Here is a 14,699-nt window from a genome sequence, read left to right on the forward strand (position 1 = left end):
TTTTAATTTTGCCTTACTCATACAGATTCAACCATAATTATGGTTTAATGTAGGCTTGAACTATTTCTGGTCCTAAAAAATGTATATATATACATAAACACACAAAAAATATATATATATGCCTGTGTGTATATATGTATGTGAAAAGAAGGAAAATTATTTAGAATACCCCTGTTGCATATAGAGTCATCAGTTGCCTCACTCCTGTTGTGGAACCTGATGAGACAGTAAAATTATCTGTGCTATCTGGAAGATGCCAGCAAAGCTTTGTCTTGCTTTTCTTTCCCTTCTCTCCAGTGATATTAGAAACCTCTTCAAACAGATATGTACTTTTTAGGAGGGCACATGTTTCCTCTGAAGCTCAAGCCAAAGTCTTTGTGTTGCTGCCTCCTGTTTCATGTAGAAACAATGTGAGATTTTTCCAGGGAAAACCAAGGGAGACTCTTTTGCTGATCTCCTTTATAGTGGGGTCACTCCATGAGTGACACAGGCTGGAGCCCCTTTTCCAGGCTTTCTTCTAGAAGTGTCATTCCTGCTTTGCCACATTCTGGCTTAGAATTTGCTAACAACAGAAGTTGTTTGAAACCCCTTGATCTAATGGAGGTGCCCTAAATGAAGGGTGATATTAAAGTCTACAGTAGGTGTAGAGCAAAAAGAATAGTTCTTCTTATGTTTATACATGTCCTAGAAAAATATGATAATATGCCAATTCCATTCTTAGCCACTAATTTGCTGTAGGTATTTGCACAGTTTGAAATCCTAAGCTACATACTTGCCACCAAGGTCAGTAAACTCCTGCTGAAGGGTTACATTTTTTTGTCTGCTGTGCTGGAAGAGGATTTTGCAAGAGGTAGAGAGCAGCTTTTGCTAATGTGTTTCCTTTGTGAGTAATAAACAGCTTGTAGGCACTCCAGAGCAGGCTGCACTTGGTGCCAGGGCTGTATAAATCTGAGTTTGTTTTCTTCCTGCTGTGTGAGGTGCTGTAAATTTCCTGGATGTGCATGTGGCCAGAGAGAGCAGAAGAGTGTCCATGGTGTCCAGCTCACTCCAGCAGCTGGGCTGGGCCAGCACTGTGGAGTTTTCCTTCTACTGTTTGCAGCTTTACTGGGGCACAGTAAACAAACTGGCCCTGTTCTTCCCAATTCCTGTTGTTTGCCATCTCAGACCTAAAAAGGTAAAACAGCTCTCCACATAAGCAGGCTTTTAAAGATACATGTGGCTTTTGTTAAGACATAACTTATTTTTGGAAGAAAATGATCCTTCCCTTTATATGTGTGTGCTGAACTTACTATCCCTTCACTTCTATAGTGATTTCTGATCTTTCTTTTCAAATGGAGCAAATAGAAATGTAAACACTTCCTCCTTTCTTTTCCTTGTGTGGCCTTGTACAGCTCGAGATGTTACTGTGCAGAAGATTGAGACCATTATAAAGGAACAGTTTGCCGTCGAAATGAAGAGTAAAGAACATGAAATTGAAGTGATAGATCAGGTATAAAGGTTTTGTTCTTATAAATCCCTAAGATCCTGGTGTTTGCTGGGTGGGGGGTTGCTGCAGTGCTGACCACTGCTCTGTGTTTCCTTTCTGCAGCGCCTGATTGAAGCCAGGAGGATGATGGACAAGCTGCGTGCCTGCATTGTGGCTAACTATTATGCCTCTGCTGGGCTCCTCAAAGCTGGAGAGGTAAAAACTCCTTTGGGAACAACAAGGCTTCAGGGAGTCTTTGCAAAGGAAGGTGTGGAGCTCAGTGGCTGTTCAGCTCATGTTTGGTGTTGAGGTGTGATTAATGACACAGTGGAATACAAACTGCAAGTGGGGTGGCAGTGGGAGAGGAGACCTTTGCAGCATCTGCTGGGCCTCAGATACATGGAGGAGTCTTCAAGAAGCAGTTGTGAAGTTGTTCAGCAGCCCCTGGTTCTGGTTTCTGAAATACTCTGCTTTTTCTTTTTCATCCTCTGTTTTTCCCTGAGAGCACCTTGTTTCTTAGACACTGCACAGTTTGTCCTTGCAAAGCTGTGATAAATGTGGAATATGTTTTCCTGTTTCTTAGGAGGGGAGTAGCAACAGATGCATTTGGGCACTTTTCAGGAAAAAAGAAAAATAATAAGGATTTCAAGATTACTTGAGTCTCAGGCAGTGCAGTGAAGCCACCTTCCCTTTGCCCTGGCAGGCAGTCTGTTAATGGCTGGTGAACAGACTGATGGCAGCAGTAAAGCAGGAGATAAATCAAGGAGATATCTCAGAGTGATTAAAAATTCACAAGATGAAAAAACCTCAAACCCTGTTAGTTAAACCCCAGTTCTGAGCACTCTGCCCTTAATGACTGCTAATTGCAGGGTGTTCATGATTGTACAGACTCCCAAATGACATGTAGTTCATTACCGATGGAGGCATTTTGTAACCATCCTTTCCATCAAGTTGATCTGATTTCCAGTGATTTTTGGAAGCTCTAGATGGGTGTTGCAAAGATGGGTTTCACTCCAATCCCATAAGAATTTCTCTTCCCAGCACTTGCTCTCAGTGCTGTTCCTGATTTTCCTGTTGAGCTTTTCAGAGGATTTGGAGTGAGGTAAAAACAGAAGGTTCAGCTTGTTTTTCCCTCTCTGAACTTGAGTGGAGCAATTGGAGTTTGAAAAGGTTGTGGTAGCCTTGGGAGGCTTGGAGGTCTCTCTGCCCCCTTTGATTTTTGTGTAGGCAGCAGAAGAATGTGACCTAAGTTCTAATCTTTGGAAGTGCCTTTGTCCATTGTCATCATGTGTCTGCAGGAGCTGTGCTGTTCCTTGTTCTTCTTGTTCTGCCATGCAGGGTGTTTGCTTTTTGTCCTGGTGGTTTTCACATTTTCCAGAAATAATATATTCTGTAATTGTTTTGAGGTATTCACAAAACTTACTGGTGCCTCCTTGCTTTATTAAGTTTTCCAATAATTTCTATGAGTTTATGGGTGTATCTTTGATTACATTTTTAATTTTTCTGAAAGGCCTGATTTGCTCAGAGCCTAAATCACTTTTTCCTCAACTTTGAAGTTGTTGCTGATTTCAGTTTTCTTTGTTGTCTGTTTTTAATTGTGGCTCGTGTATGTTTGACCAGGCAGTGAAATAGTGTCTTGTTTCTGCTTCTGGTAGAATAGGAGTCTTTGTAGTTTAATTCAGAACTTCTGGGAAGATGATTACAAGCTCCTGACCTGTTCTCATAAATATAAACAGTGCTCAGACTCAATGCTACTGAGTTTTGAGGCTTGGGATTCCTCATGATTGTGCTTTATTATGTTTTCCCACAAATTAATGGACAAGCTGTTGATCATTTTACTTGACTAGAGGTAAAGTAAAAGGAGAGGTGTTTGGTTTGGGTTTTTTTGGGCAGGCTGTGTGTCCCTGCCTTTGGATAAATGGCTTTGACTCCCCCAAGCTGGTAATTGAGAGTTGGTGATTGCTCTGCTCGTGCATGTCATGGAGAGGTGGAAAGGCAGTTCTGGAATGGTCCTTCAGAGGCCAAGGTGGGAGTTACAGTGTTTGTAACTCCACTCTTGCTGCCCCCTCTCCAGGGCAGTTCTGCTCTGCAGTGATGCTGCTGTCTGCCTGCCCCTCAGTCATGTTGGCACAATTCTCAATCAGGGAACTTAATGTGGGTTAAAAATAAAACTGCAAAGAGAAAACAAACAAACAAAACCAGTAACAAAACAAACAAAGCCACAAATGAATCCCAAGTCAGTTTCTCGATTTGTTTTCCTTTGTGACATGCCCCATGAATAATTGTTCCAGCCTGCCTGGTGCAGGTGCTTTGGGCAGGGAAGGAGCCTCCTTGAGCTGTGGCTGCAGGAGCTGAAGGGAAGCTGTCATTGCTCTGCTGCTGCACAGGAGTTCCTGCTCACTTGGTTCATCCTCACACCCAGGTGACAGGGAGCTCTGGTGCCTGGGTCAGGAAGTGGCCAGGGGACACTTGGTTTGGGTTGATGGATGCTTTCCTTCTACTTTGGAGATAAAAAACAAATGCAAGAGAAAAAGAAGGGCCTTTGTCATGGTAATGAAAAAAACAAGAGAGATTTGAACACTTGCCTGCCCTGTCCTCCCCCTTGCAGGTTTAGGAGCATGTAAGATTAGCTCTGACTTTCTTTCAGGAAAGTTTGCAAGCCTAAGCACATTATTACTTATCCCCTGTTGGGCTCTGGGAGCAGCCAGGGTGTAGCTTGCCTCAGAGGTGTTGACAAGGCTGCCAGTGAGTATCAGAGCTGAAGGGCCTGATGCACTTTTCTGTCCTGCTTGCCTGCAGGAGCTGGGCAGCTGTGGCCTTCCTGTGTGTGGTGGGACTGGAGGGGGCTGCACAGGATAGGTTGTTTTCAAAGGGATGTTTTAGGTGGTTGAGTGGGCTGCAGTCCTTCCTTCCAAAACCCAGTGAGTTTCTGAGATCACAAGGTGTGAAGGAACAGATCCAGTTTGGGGTACTGGTTCTGTAGAACCCTTTTAAGCTTTTATCTGCTGCAGCATCTGTTTTTCCTGCAGGGCAGCTGATTAAATATTTGCTCTTTCTTCCTTCATTGACTTTTTCTCTTCTGGCACAGCTTTGTTTTTATCTGAGCTGTGGGGGAGTCATGACCAGATCTTCCTTGGGGAAACTAGTGACCAGCTCTTCCTGGGGGAATGGTGCCCAGCTCTTCCTGGGGGAATGGTGACCAGATCTTCCTGAGGGAATTAGTGACCAGATCTTCCTGAGGGAATTAGTGACCAGATCTTCCTGAGAGAATTAGTGACCAGATCTTCCTGGGGGAATGGTGACCAGATCTTCCTGGGGAAATTAGTGACCAGATCTTCCTGGGGGAATGGTGCCCAGATCTTCCTGGGGGAATGGAGACCAGATTCTCCTGGGGGGATTAGTGACCAGATCTTCCTGGGGCAATGGTGACCAGATCTTCCTGGGGCAATGGTGACCAGATCTTCCTGAGGGAGCTAGTGACCAACTCTTCCTGGGGGAAAACAGTGACCAGATCTTCCTGGGAAAATGGTAACCAGATCTTTCTGACCCCTTCGTTGCAGGGGACCAGGTCGTGCGACGCAACAATTCTTAATCACCCTTCAATCAAGAAGTTCTTGGAATCTCCCTCGAGATCTTCATCTCCAGCTAACCAGGGCTCAGACACCCCCTCTGCCAACCACTCAGAGAGTGACTCTCTGTCCCAGCACAATGACTTTCTCCTGGACAAGGACAATGGCAGCCTGGACGCCGACGAGCGGCTGCCAAGCAGCCTGGAGCAGAGACAGAGCAGAAATGCTGGCCGGGTAAAGTAAAACTCGAGTGCTGGTCACCTTGGTGGAGGTGTGTGCTCTGAGGACCCAGTGCTGGCACCAGGAGCTCTTCATGTTTTCAGCCACCTTGCTGAAGATGTGTTTCTTACCCTCTCCAACCGCTTGCTCCCACTCCCTCAGCCTGGCTTTGCTGTGAGGCCACCTGAAGTGTGTGTAACGTGGGTACCTCCTCTTACCTCAGTGCTGCCCAAAGCCAGCTCAGCAGGCCTGGGAGGGCTGTGGGCTCAGCGCAGCTCTGCCAGCCTGGGCCACAGCCTCTGGGGAAGGAGGTGCTTCCCAGCCTGGGCTTGGGCTGTGTTGTACAGCTGGAAGGCAGGTTGGGAGGGTGGAGCCTGCAGAGGAGAGCAATGTCTGTCATTCCCTGTAGTGCTTTCAGGAGTTATGGTGCTGCCTGGCTCTGGAGACTGCATTGCTCAGAACAGGGGATCCACTGGAGGGCTTTGGCCTCCTCAGCAGCCTGTAGTGCAAGCAGTAGCACTGGAGGATTCGCTCACCCTGGCAATGTGAGTTGGTAGAGCCTGGGTGCACAACTTGCAACCATACAAGAGAGAATTGTTTTTCCTCTTGATGGTTCTGCTTGCTGTTGTGCATTAGCACCATTTCCTCAAGGGAACCAGTCTGACCCAAGTAGAAGTGTGTTCAGTCAGTGTCCCTTCCTGCTTTTTGGGAGGTTATTTTTGAGCTGGATCCAGTCCCTCCCTCTGTGGCTCTCTGTGCAGCCACACAGATGCTTCACCTGTTGGCTGCAGGTCGCTCCACTGGGGAGGCTCATTCAGTGACTGCAGGTGAAATGTGAAATGAGGTGAAACTCTTCAGTTTCCTTTCAGTTCCTTTAAGTGGTCAGGCCTGCCAGAGGAGTACAGCCAGGGGTGGGTATGTCTCAGTGAATGGCTGCCATCTGCAGCTGAATAATTTGCACTAATAGATGGCAGAAGGAGCAATGATCCTGCCTCCACTAAGCAGTGTGACACCCTTGACAGCAGGGCTGCAGTTTGCTGGAGCTCTGCCTTGGCTCTGTGGCAGATGAGCCCTACAGAATGTGGGCCCACCTGTGCTGTGACCCACCAGGCCAATAGAGCTTGTTTCTGTGCTGGGGGCACAGGTGGATGGAGCAGTTGTGTTGCTTGGGGATAGCACACTGGTGCATCTCTGACCAGTGCAGAGGGGGTGATGAGGAGCAGGAGCCATCCCAGCCTTCTGTGCCTCCTTGCTCTGCTTTGAGGCATCCCTGGCTTAGCAGAGGAGGGGGAAGGGTTCCTCAGTGAATGCAGTGCTTCCCACACGGAGCTTCCTCTGGTGAGTGCTCAGAGTGCATCCTCTGGGCTGCTCTGTGGTCACTGGAGGATGGCAGTCCCTTCTCTCCAGCCAGACTTCATCCAGCAAGGCTGTAGAAAAGCCTCTCAGTCCCAGGCAAACAACACTTGTACTTGTGCTGGCATAGTGGGCGGTCAGATCATTGTGCTGGGAGCCTTGGCCACTGCTTGATAGCTGGGCCTGTGTTACAGGGAGGCTGGATTTATTATGGTGTGGCTGTGGGTTTGCCTGGATGGCAGTGACAGGTTATGGCTGCTCTCCTGTCTCAAACCCAGCCTCAATTCTTCACTGTGAGGCAGCCCCAGAGGCCCTCAGAGCAGCAGAGGCTGAGAATGGGAAAGATTTAGATTTTCACCCCCACTCATGGGTGATTGAGATTTGTTTCTGATTAGTGACAATCACGATGGCATTCTGGCCATGCCTGCTTTTATTTCAGATAGTGCAGGGGCAGTGCTTTGAAACCCAGGCTAAGCTGTGGCTCAGCTCCATGGGATGTCACAGCATGTGTGCTCAGCACAGCCATGCAGGGTGTTCTTGGCCAGGCATTGTTACATGCCTGAGTTGCTTCCAGTTGCTTTGTGCCTAGAGAGCAATTTGAGTATTTTTTGGGAAGATTCCTTGTCGGTCTTTCATTTATGCAGATTTTTGGTTGTTTTTTTAACAACACCTTACTTTTCTAGCACCAAACAAAATGATGTTTAAGAGGAATGTTTGGGTTTTTGTTTGCCTTTTTTTTCTTCCCCTACCCTCAGGACAGTTCGGGTGTTTCAAGCTCTCAAAAACCAGGACAACGAAATGCCGGACTGTCAAATGATGAAACTTCACGACTTTATGTGAAGAAAACGATTGTGGTTGGCAACGTCTCCAAGTTAGTATCCAGAGCCTGAGGGATGCTCCTTTATTTCAGGGTTAAATTGAATAGAAAGTTACAATTAGGAGACAAATGAAATTGCTAAGCTGTCACAATATGAGTTGTTACCCTTGAATAATCACAGTAGCCAAGGCAGCCCTCCTCTGGTCTCAGCATAAGATTTTTTCATGGAAGGAACTGGTGTTTTAGTAGTTGTTTTATTTGTAACTTTTTATGTGTGCAGAGGTTTTAAGATCTCTTTCCCTGAAGGGGAAGTCTTTCAGCCTTTTTGATCAAGTCACAAGTTTTCCCCTGAAAATGTGGAAAAGCAAGTTGTCCTGATTGAGTGTGTTGGCTGATTGAATTACTTGGCTACTTCAGTGTGTCCATGGGTACAGTGTGGGGGTCTCTTAAACAGAAGAAAAACCCCCAGAGAACAATACACCACCAACCACAATGAGGAAAATTTACAAGTTCAGAATAGTCTAAATAAATTATTTCATACTGGTTTTATTTATATTTAAAAGAAGAAGAGTATGTGTAACTTTTCATCTTCAAGGAAGTTGGTGAAGAAAGGCATTAGTTTTGGGAATCTGGACAATTCCAGGTTTTAACTCTCCATCCTTGCTCTACTCAAGTCAGTCTTTTGCACAGAATATATCAGACATTTGCTGACAAGACTTAGAGTCAGAATTGCTTCTTGAAGGGCTGGACCCAGAACTAAGTATTGACTGAAGTTGCTTAAAAATTTTTGAGAATAATTGTATTGCTTTTGTATTTATGGTAGCAGAACTGTTGATGTTGTGTTCTGATGTGGTTTTGCTTCCTGATAGCTCAGAATAGGATGGGATAAGGGATTTGACAGTAGTAGAATGTTAAAATTTAATCTTTTTAATTAAGAGCCAAATGTTTAAATGGGTGAATGTCATATGGCAGAGGAAATGTGTTAGAAATTTAGAGTAGATGATGGGTCCTGTGTCTGTTCCTGGATGAACTGTCAGAGTAAGGACAAATGAGCAGAAATGTACAGGGGGCAGAGTTCCCACAGGCACTTTAACATCCCCAATTTTTTTGTGCCTTATCTTTCCCAAAATACTTTTTGCAGTATTTGTCTGTTTGGGATTTTTATCTTGTGTTTGTTCTTTCATTTCTTTGCCAGGTACATTCCCCCTGACAAGAGAGAAGAAAATGATCAGTCGACCCATAAATGGATGGTGTATGTCCGAGGCTCTCGGAGAGAACCCAGCATAAATCACTTTGTCAAGAAAGTTTGGTTCTTCCTCCACCCCAGTTACAAACCCAATGACCTGGTAGAAGTGAGGTAATGAGGAATTATTCCAGTCTTCATGCTTGCCAGGCTTACAGTGCCAATTAACAACTTCTTTTCCTGGTTTAATACTCCATGTGTGTATTTAACCTCTGGCTTAACTTGGCTTACTCCAAAATAGTAGTGAAAATAAATGAGGTTTTTATGTAGCAAATGTGCCAAACAGGTTTGTTGGCTTAGGGTTTTTTTTCATTTCCTTCTGAGAAAAAGCATTCAGGTGTTGCATTTCTTGCTGTTGATGTGGGTTGTGCCTCTCCTGTTTGTGTTACATACACTGTCTGCTGCTCAGGCTTCTGGTGCTAAAAAAAGTGTTTTCTACCACCCCTCTAATTCAGTGTGGAAAAAAAAGAGGAATCTCCAAAATCTGATTTGCCCATATTTTTAATGCTACATGTGTGTTTGGGCACAAATATCCCACTCCAAAATCTTTCTCCATGGTGTGGGATCAGTGGCATTGGCTCTGTGCTCTGAGGATTTCCCATCAGGGCTACAGGGACAGGGCAGCTTCCCTGTGCTGTCCCAAGCTTTACCCCACACCTGTGCCCAGGGGACCCTGGTGGGGGAAGTTCTCTCTTGGAAAGTGCCCTGTCAGTGTTTCATCCTTCTTCCTTGGACAAGACTGAGGGAGGATGCCTGTGAAATAGTTGGTGTTTTCCCAAAGAAATGATTCTCCATGGGATGTTCAACCTCCTGGAGGGAGGAGTGTGGGAAGGGCTGCTTAGCACAGAATGGCAGCTTAATTCTGGCAAAATTAAACTCCTGAAAGGCAACTCCAGGAAGATTTTCCTGAGTTAATAAGTGTTGGTGCAGCTCAGTAATGTTTCTGGGAAGACAACCCTGAGCAGGACAAAAGCAAACTCTGTTGTATTTCTTCTGTAACATATCAAATGACATTTGATTACTGTCTTTTTGTGCCTTTCTCAATTGTCAGTGCTGGTTATCTTCTGTTTTAATCCCATCTGGTTAATGGATTCCTGGTGTTGCAGTCCCATTCATTGTAGTGAGCATTTATGTTCTGGATTAAAAATCACCCTTAAATCTCTTGCATTTTTTTCTGGTGAAAAAATTTTATTTGCCTTTACAATAACAAGCTGAAACACAGAGTAGAAGTAAATGTTACAGATCCTTCTTTTTCAGCTTGGAGAATGACAGTGATTAACTTTGTTGTCCCTGTGTTGTTCTCTTGGTGTTATATGAAACCTGTGCATTGTGCTACTAGATAGGGAGCAGCAGGCAGTGATTGCAAAATGCTGCATTGGAAGCTCACCTTGCAATGAGCTGACTTGTGTTTTTCTTAACCAAGTGCTTTTCATTTGACATAGCACAGCCCTTTTTTTGTCTTCTTTTTAAAATATCAGACTCATTTCCCACATGTCACATCCAGCAGTGCTTTACCATTTTCTTCCCCGTCCCCTTGTGTAAAGTCAAAGTGTGTTTTCAGCTGTCCAAAGTCATAAAATTCTCATTGCTATGATTACACTCTCTCTGTGGTGAATAGCAGACCTGATGATAGCTTTAGCTGTCAGCTAGAAAAGCAGTCTTTGGCCTTCTGAAAAAAGGGAGGTGAGAGCTGTACCATTTGTGCATCAAAATGTAATCACCATTTGTTTGCAGAGAACCTCCGTTTCACCTGACCAGGAGAGGCTGGGGAGAATTCCCAGTGAGAGTGCAGATACACTTCAAGGACAGCCAGAACAAAAGGATTGATATCATACACAATTTGAAGGTATTTGAACAAAATACTGTAGAGAAAGGTGTTTAAATGAGCTCTTGTGCATAATCTGGAAGAGGCTGTGCTTGTGCATGTGCCTTTGCCTCTCTGTGTTGTGAGTGTCCTGGTGGTTATTTTCTCATGAATAGCTGAGCTGGAGAATTGAAATAGATCCAGGAAAGCCTCTTACCTTGGCTGTATGGAGTCGGTGCAGTAGGAGGGAGCCCAGCCCTGCAGCAGCTGGAGCTGAATGTGCTCAGAACAGCAGTGCTTACCTGGTTTTTCCCTAAAATTTGAGATCTTTATCATGTTTTCACTGGCTTTAACCTAACAGGGTGGTTCAGGTCTGTCTTTCCACTGGAAAAGTGGCTGCCATGTCTGTTGTGTGTCTGTGCTGAAGGAACAGATCAGCTAATGATTATCTTTGTTGTTAGAGAGGGCAGGGAGGGCTGAGATTCCCTATTCCCTTTGAAGAGAGCTCCCTTTTCCAACTCATTCACCCCTGCAGCACTTGGGATTTCCAGTATGCAGCAGTCCTGCTAACTAGGCCATTGCTCCTTTTCCTTTTAATTAGTGGTCCCTGGCATTAGTGGGCTTAAGTCCTGAGCTGGGTTAGTCTCCTCTTGCTTTGAGCAGCATTAATTTTATTTGAACTCTGCCTGCATTGATGAATTTCCTGCTAAATAAGGTACCTCATTACAACCCTAAGTATAGACAGTAGAGAGGAGGGTGAAAATATTCCCCTGCAGCTTAGGGACATTTCATGCAGATGGTGAGTAAAATGTATTAGGGGAGATGTGACTTGGGGAGAAGTTATTAACACTGTGATGGACAGTGAGGGAAACTCAGCCTACAGAAGGAAACTGAGCCCACAGGAGCTCAGATCAGCAAATCTTGCTGTTCTCACCCTGAGCCTGTGGCTGCTGTGAGGATGCAGAGTGAGCTGAGCTCTCCTCTGTGCCTGCCACATCCTACACCTCTCAAACCCAGCTGCTTCTACAGTGCTTTAACAGGTGCCTCTGGGATGTTGTGCCTCTTTTTCAGCTGATGGCTTGGTGTGAACAGTTACTTAATCAAAAACTATAGTGTAAACACAGCCTTTGTGCTGCTCAGTTAAAAACTCAGAGTTTTTCTCATTATTAATGTTTCCTTATACTTCCTTGTTCCTGATAGAATAAGGAATAAAAAAGGACACTGCTGGAGGATGGACTCCCCTTAGATGAAAGTATTCCCTCAACAATCTCATTTCCTTCAACTTTCTTGCTCCTTTCCCCTTTAGTGTGGGCCTTGGGTCATGGCTGAATTTTTTGCAGAAGAGAGGGAGGACACTTTTCAGAGCACACAGATTTCTGCCCTTATGGCCTCAAAATATTGGATGCAGTGCTGCTTAACTCACATAGTTTGAGGCTTCTTTCAAACAATTTGTGTTGTAAATTCCAGCTAATGTGGTGCTTTGCCCTGGCTTATGTATTGTATTGTCTTTTCCAGCTGGACAGGACCTACACAGGCCTGCAGACTCTTGGTGCAGAAACGGTGAGTCAGGGGCTTGTGGGAGGGATTTGATTCCCTTAAAGATGTTTGAAAAGAAAAGATGCATGGGACTAAGCACAGAGTCAGATTTCACAATTTCTAGAGTATAGATTTTGCTCTCTTGCTGAATGAAGGGATTATGACACCTTGTCACTATTCATGACAACAGTCATTTCTCCTTGCTTCAGGGGAGCTGTTTCCAGCTCTTCCTTCAGAAAGAACTCGGCTTGTACTGGGGCTTTAAATTTTATTGCTTTGTGAAGCTTTTGGTACAAAGTGTTCTGATTTGCATTCTGGTCTGCTGCAGAGCTTACACATAAAGAATTTAAGTTCAAGGGATCAGCCAACTATTCTGTTGAGATTTTGCAGTATATTAAGTACTTCTAAGTTTCTGTATCTGTCAAGATTTAGAACTTAATGGAAAATGAACTCTTGAAGTAAATAAATTAATAACCCACAGTTTGCTAAATTTCTAAAGTTTTCTTGAGATTGTTTTCCCCTCATACTGTAGTGAATGGAAATTTTTATGGTTAAATTGCATTACTTCAGCTTTTCAGTTAGTGCAGAAAACATGAATGTGAAATGTCTGCTGTTATTAAAGAGCACTTTTGAAGAGTAGATCATGTGGTGTGTTTCTCAAGGCCTTAGCAGACAAGGCAGGCTTCAGTTTGGTGCCTGCCCCTGCAGCGGTGTGCAGTCCTTCCTTTAGGGGCTGCTTTGAGCTGGGCTCCAGAATCCCTCCAGTGTTTACAGTTCAGATTTCCCCAAGGACCAAGATGTGCTGCTTTACTGTGGGGGTTCAACGTTGCAAGATTTTTGTTGTAGCTCAGGTACTGCTGGACCTTTGAGAACTGAGAAATGAATGGAAATGTTATGTAGAGTTAGGGGGGAAACAAAGGGAGAGGTTTTTAGGCATTCAAATAAAAAAACATAGTTGGTGTTGGGTTTTATATCTTTGCCAAGCTACCAAATACAAATTGTGTCTAATACTAATAGTAGTTGTGTCTCCTGTTTTTGGAAGGTAGTGGATGTGGAGCTGCACAGGCATTCCCTTGGTGAGGAATATCTCTTCTCCCAGTCTTCAGAGTCTGACCTTTCTGATGTTCCTACATCTTTATCTCTGCCACTGAGTATCCCAGCACCAGTCAAAGCTTCTTCACCAATTAAACAGCTGAGGGACTCCAGCCCAGATGCTTCTGTGGACAAAGGTAAAGCAAATGGTGTCAGTGAAATGCAAGTTCTTGCAACTTTGGCTCTGCTGGATTCCTTCTTTTAATTGCTCTTATTCCCTAAAGGTTGCCTGTGCTACCTGCTTGTTGCTCACCCCAGATCATACTTTCCTTAATGTGCTCTGAAATGTGGTTCAGAAATGGTTATAGATTATTTGGTTTTGGACTTTGGTTTGGTTTTGTTTGGGTTTTTAATCTGAAGTTTGTTGAACAGGCTCTGTTTTGCTAAAACATAGTGAGTAAGGAAAGGCAGATGCAGTTGGAAAAAAGGTGGTTAACTAGCATTTGTAGTTTTGGCTTTGGCAGACTACTTTCAGAGGGGATTTTAGGTTTCTGAACATTTATGGGACTGTGTATACATTTAAGGAATTGGTCTAGAGAGGTGTTCAGTTACATATGATAGTGCCTAACATGAGCTGACTGTGAGGGAACAAAAATCCCTAGGTGTCTGTGATTACTGCACTGTGGAGAATAGAGACTGAAAAGTTGTGTGTGTTTGTCTGAGGGACAATGGCATCTCTGCACATCAGGGCCTTATTCTCCCTTCCCATGAGAGATCAGGAAAGCCAGGACCCATTTCAGTGGGGCAGCAGCTGAGGCCTTGGGATCACGTGGATTGCCTGGAACAGGCAGTGCTGGCCCCATGGATACTCTGTGGGATTTGTAGTTTGTGTCACACAGGAAGAGCTGTGCCTCTGGCATTTGGCTTTGTTTTCTGAACACTTGGTCAGCTGGGCTGAGGTACAGGGTGTGTGTTACACTGTGGTGTGAGAAACCTTCTGGACACAGCCAGAGGGTATATATTTATATCTACATTTCAAATAGTGTCAGATGCTGCATGGGCTGATGCCTTTCTTGGTCCATTCCCACATTCCTGTGCTGAAGGAGTGGCTGTAAGCTGGTGCCATGCATGGCTGTACTTCCTGATAGCCTCTGTGGTGCCACTGGGGGTGTTCTGGCTCAGCAAGAAATATGTCTGCTGTTTAAATGTGGTCTGTTCTTGTGGCCAAAAAAGGACAAACACAACCACATTTTAAACACACAGGTTTTTTATTCAAACAGGAAGATTTGTAGCATCTTTAGGTGAGCAGGAAGGAAGTAAGCCTACCCCCTTTTGACACAGACAGGCAGTGGCTTCTCCCAGCAGCTCCAGGTTAATTGATCTCCTTGAACACCAGATAAAGTGGATTCCAAAGCCCAGCTCAAAAGGCAGTCTCTGATCTCCTGGAGCTCTTACTCCAAAAACTGCACAGAGATTCTCTGCAAAGGAGGTCCAGCCTTGGTCCTGCAGAGCCCTGACCAAGGACACTTGGGACTAGCAGCAGCTTTTGGGCAGTGGAAGGGCTTTCCAAGGAAGTGTCTGATCAGCTGCCACAGCTGGGCAGCTGTGCATGGCATCATTTTATTCTTCTTGTCCAGCAGATCCTGTGCAGGACCAGCCCC

The 14,699-nt window shown here is 44.8% G+C and overlaps 1 protein-coding gene across 4 annotated transcripts in view; it reads left to right on the plus strand.

Annotated features, from left to right (window-relative positions):
• Positions 1-14,699, plus strand: part of YEATS2 (YEATS domain containing 2) — a 49,146-nt gene that overhangs the window by 2,628 nt on the left and 31,819 nt on the right. For all 4 annotated transcript variants that reach the window (XM_064720674.1, XM_064720675.1, XM_064720676.1 and 1 more), the window contains exons 3-10: positions 1,392-1,489; positions 1,589-1,681; positions 5,026-5,268; positions 7,362-7,477; positions 8,619-8,780; positions 10,401-10,512; positions 11,986-12,030; positions 13,049-13,235. In XM_064720674.1, coding sequence (XP_064576744.1) covers positions 1,392-1,489; positions 1,589-1,681; positions 5,026-5,268; positions 7,362-7,477; positions 8,619-8,780; positions 10,401-10,512; positions 11,986-12,030; positions 13,049-13,235 — 1,056 coding nt within the window. The remainder of the gene's footprint in view (positions 1-1,391; positions 1,490-1,588; positions 1,682-5,025; positions 5,269-7,361; positions 7,478-8,618; positions 8,781-10,400; positions 10,513-11,985; positions 12,031-13,048; positions 13,236-14,699) is intronic.

The sequence above is a fragment of the Zonotrichia leucophrys genome, chromosome 9 (genome assembly GCF_028769735.1).
Source record: "Zonotrichia leucophrys gambelii isolate GWCS_2022_RI chromosome 9, RI_Zleu_2.0, whole genome shotgun sequence".
Classification (NCBI taxonomy): domain Eukaryota; kingdom Metazoa; phylum Chordata; class Aves; order Passeriformes; family Passerellidae; genus Zonotrichia; species Zonotrichia leucophrys.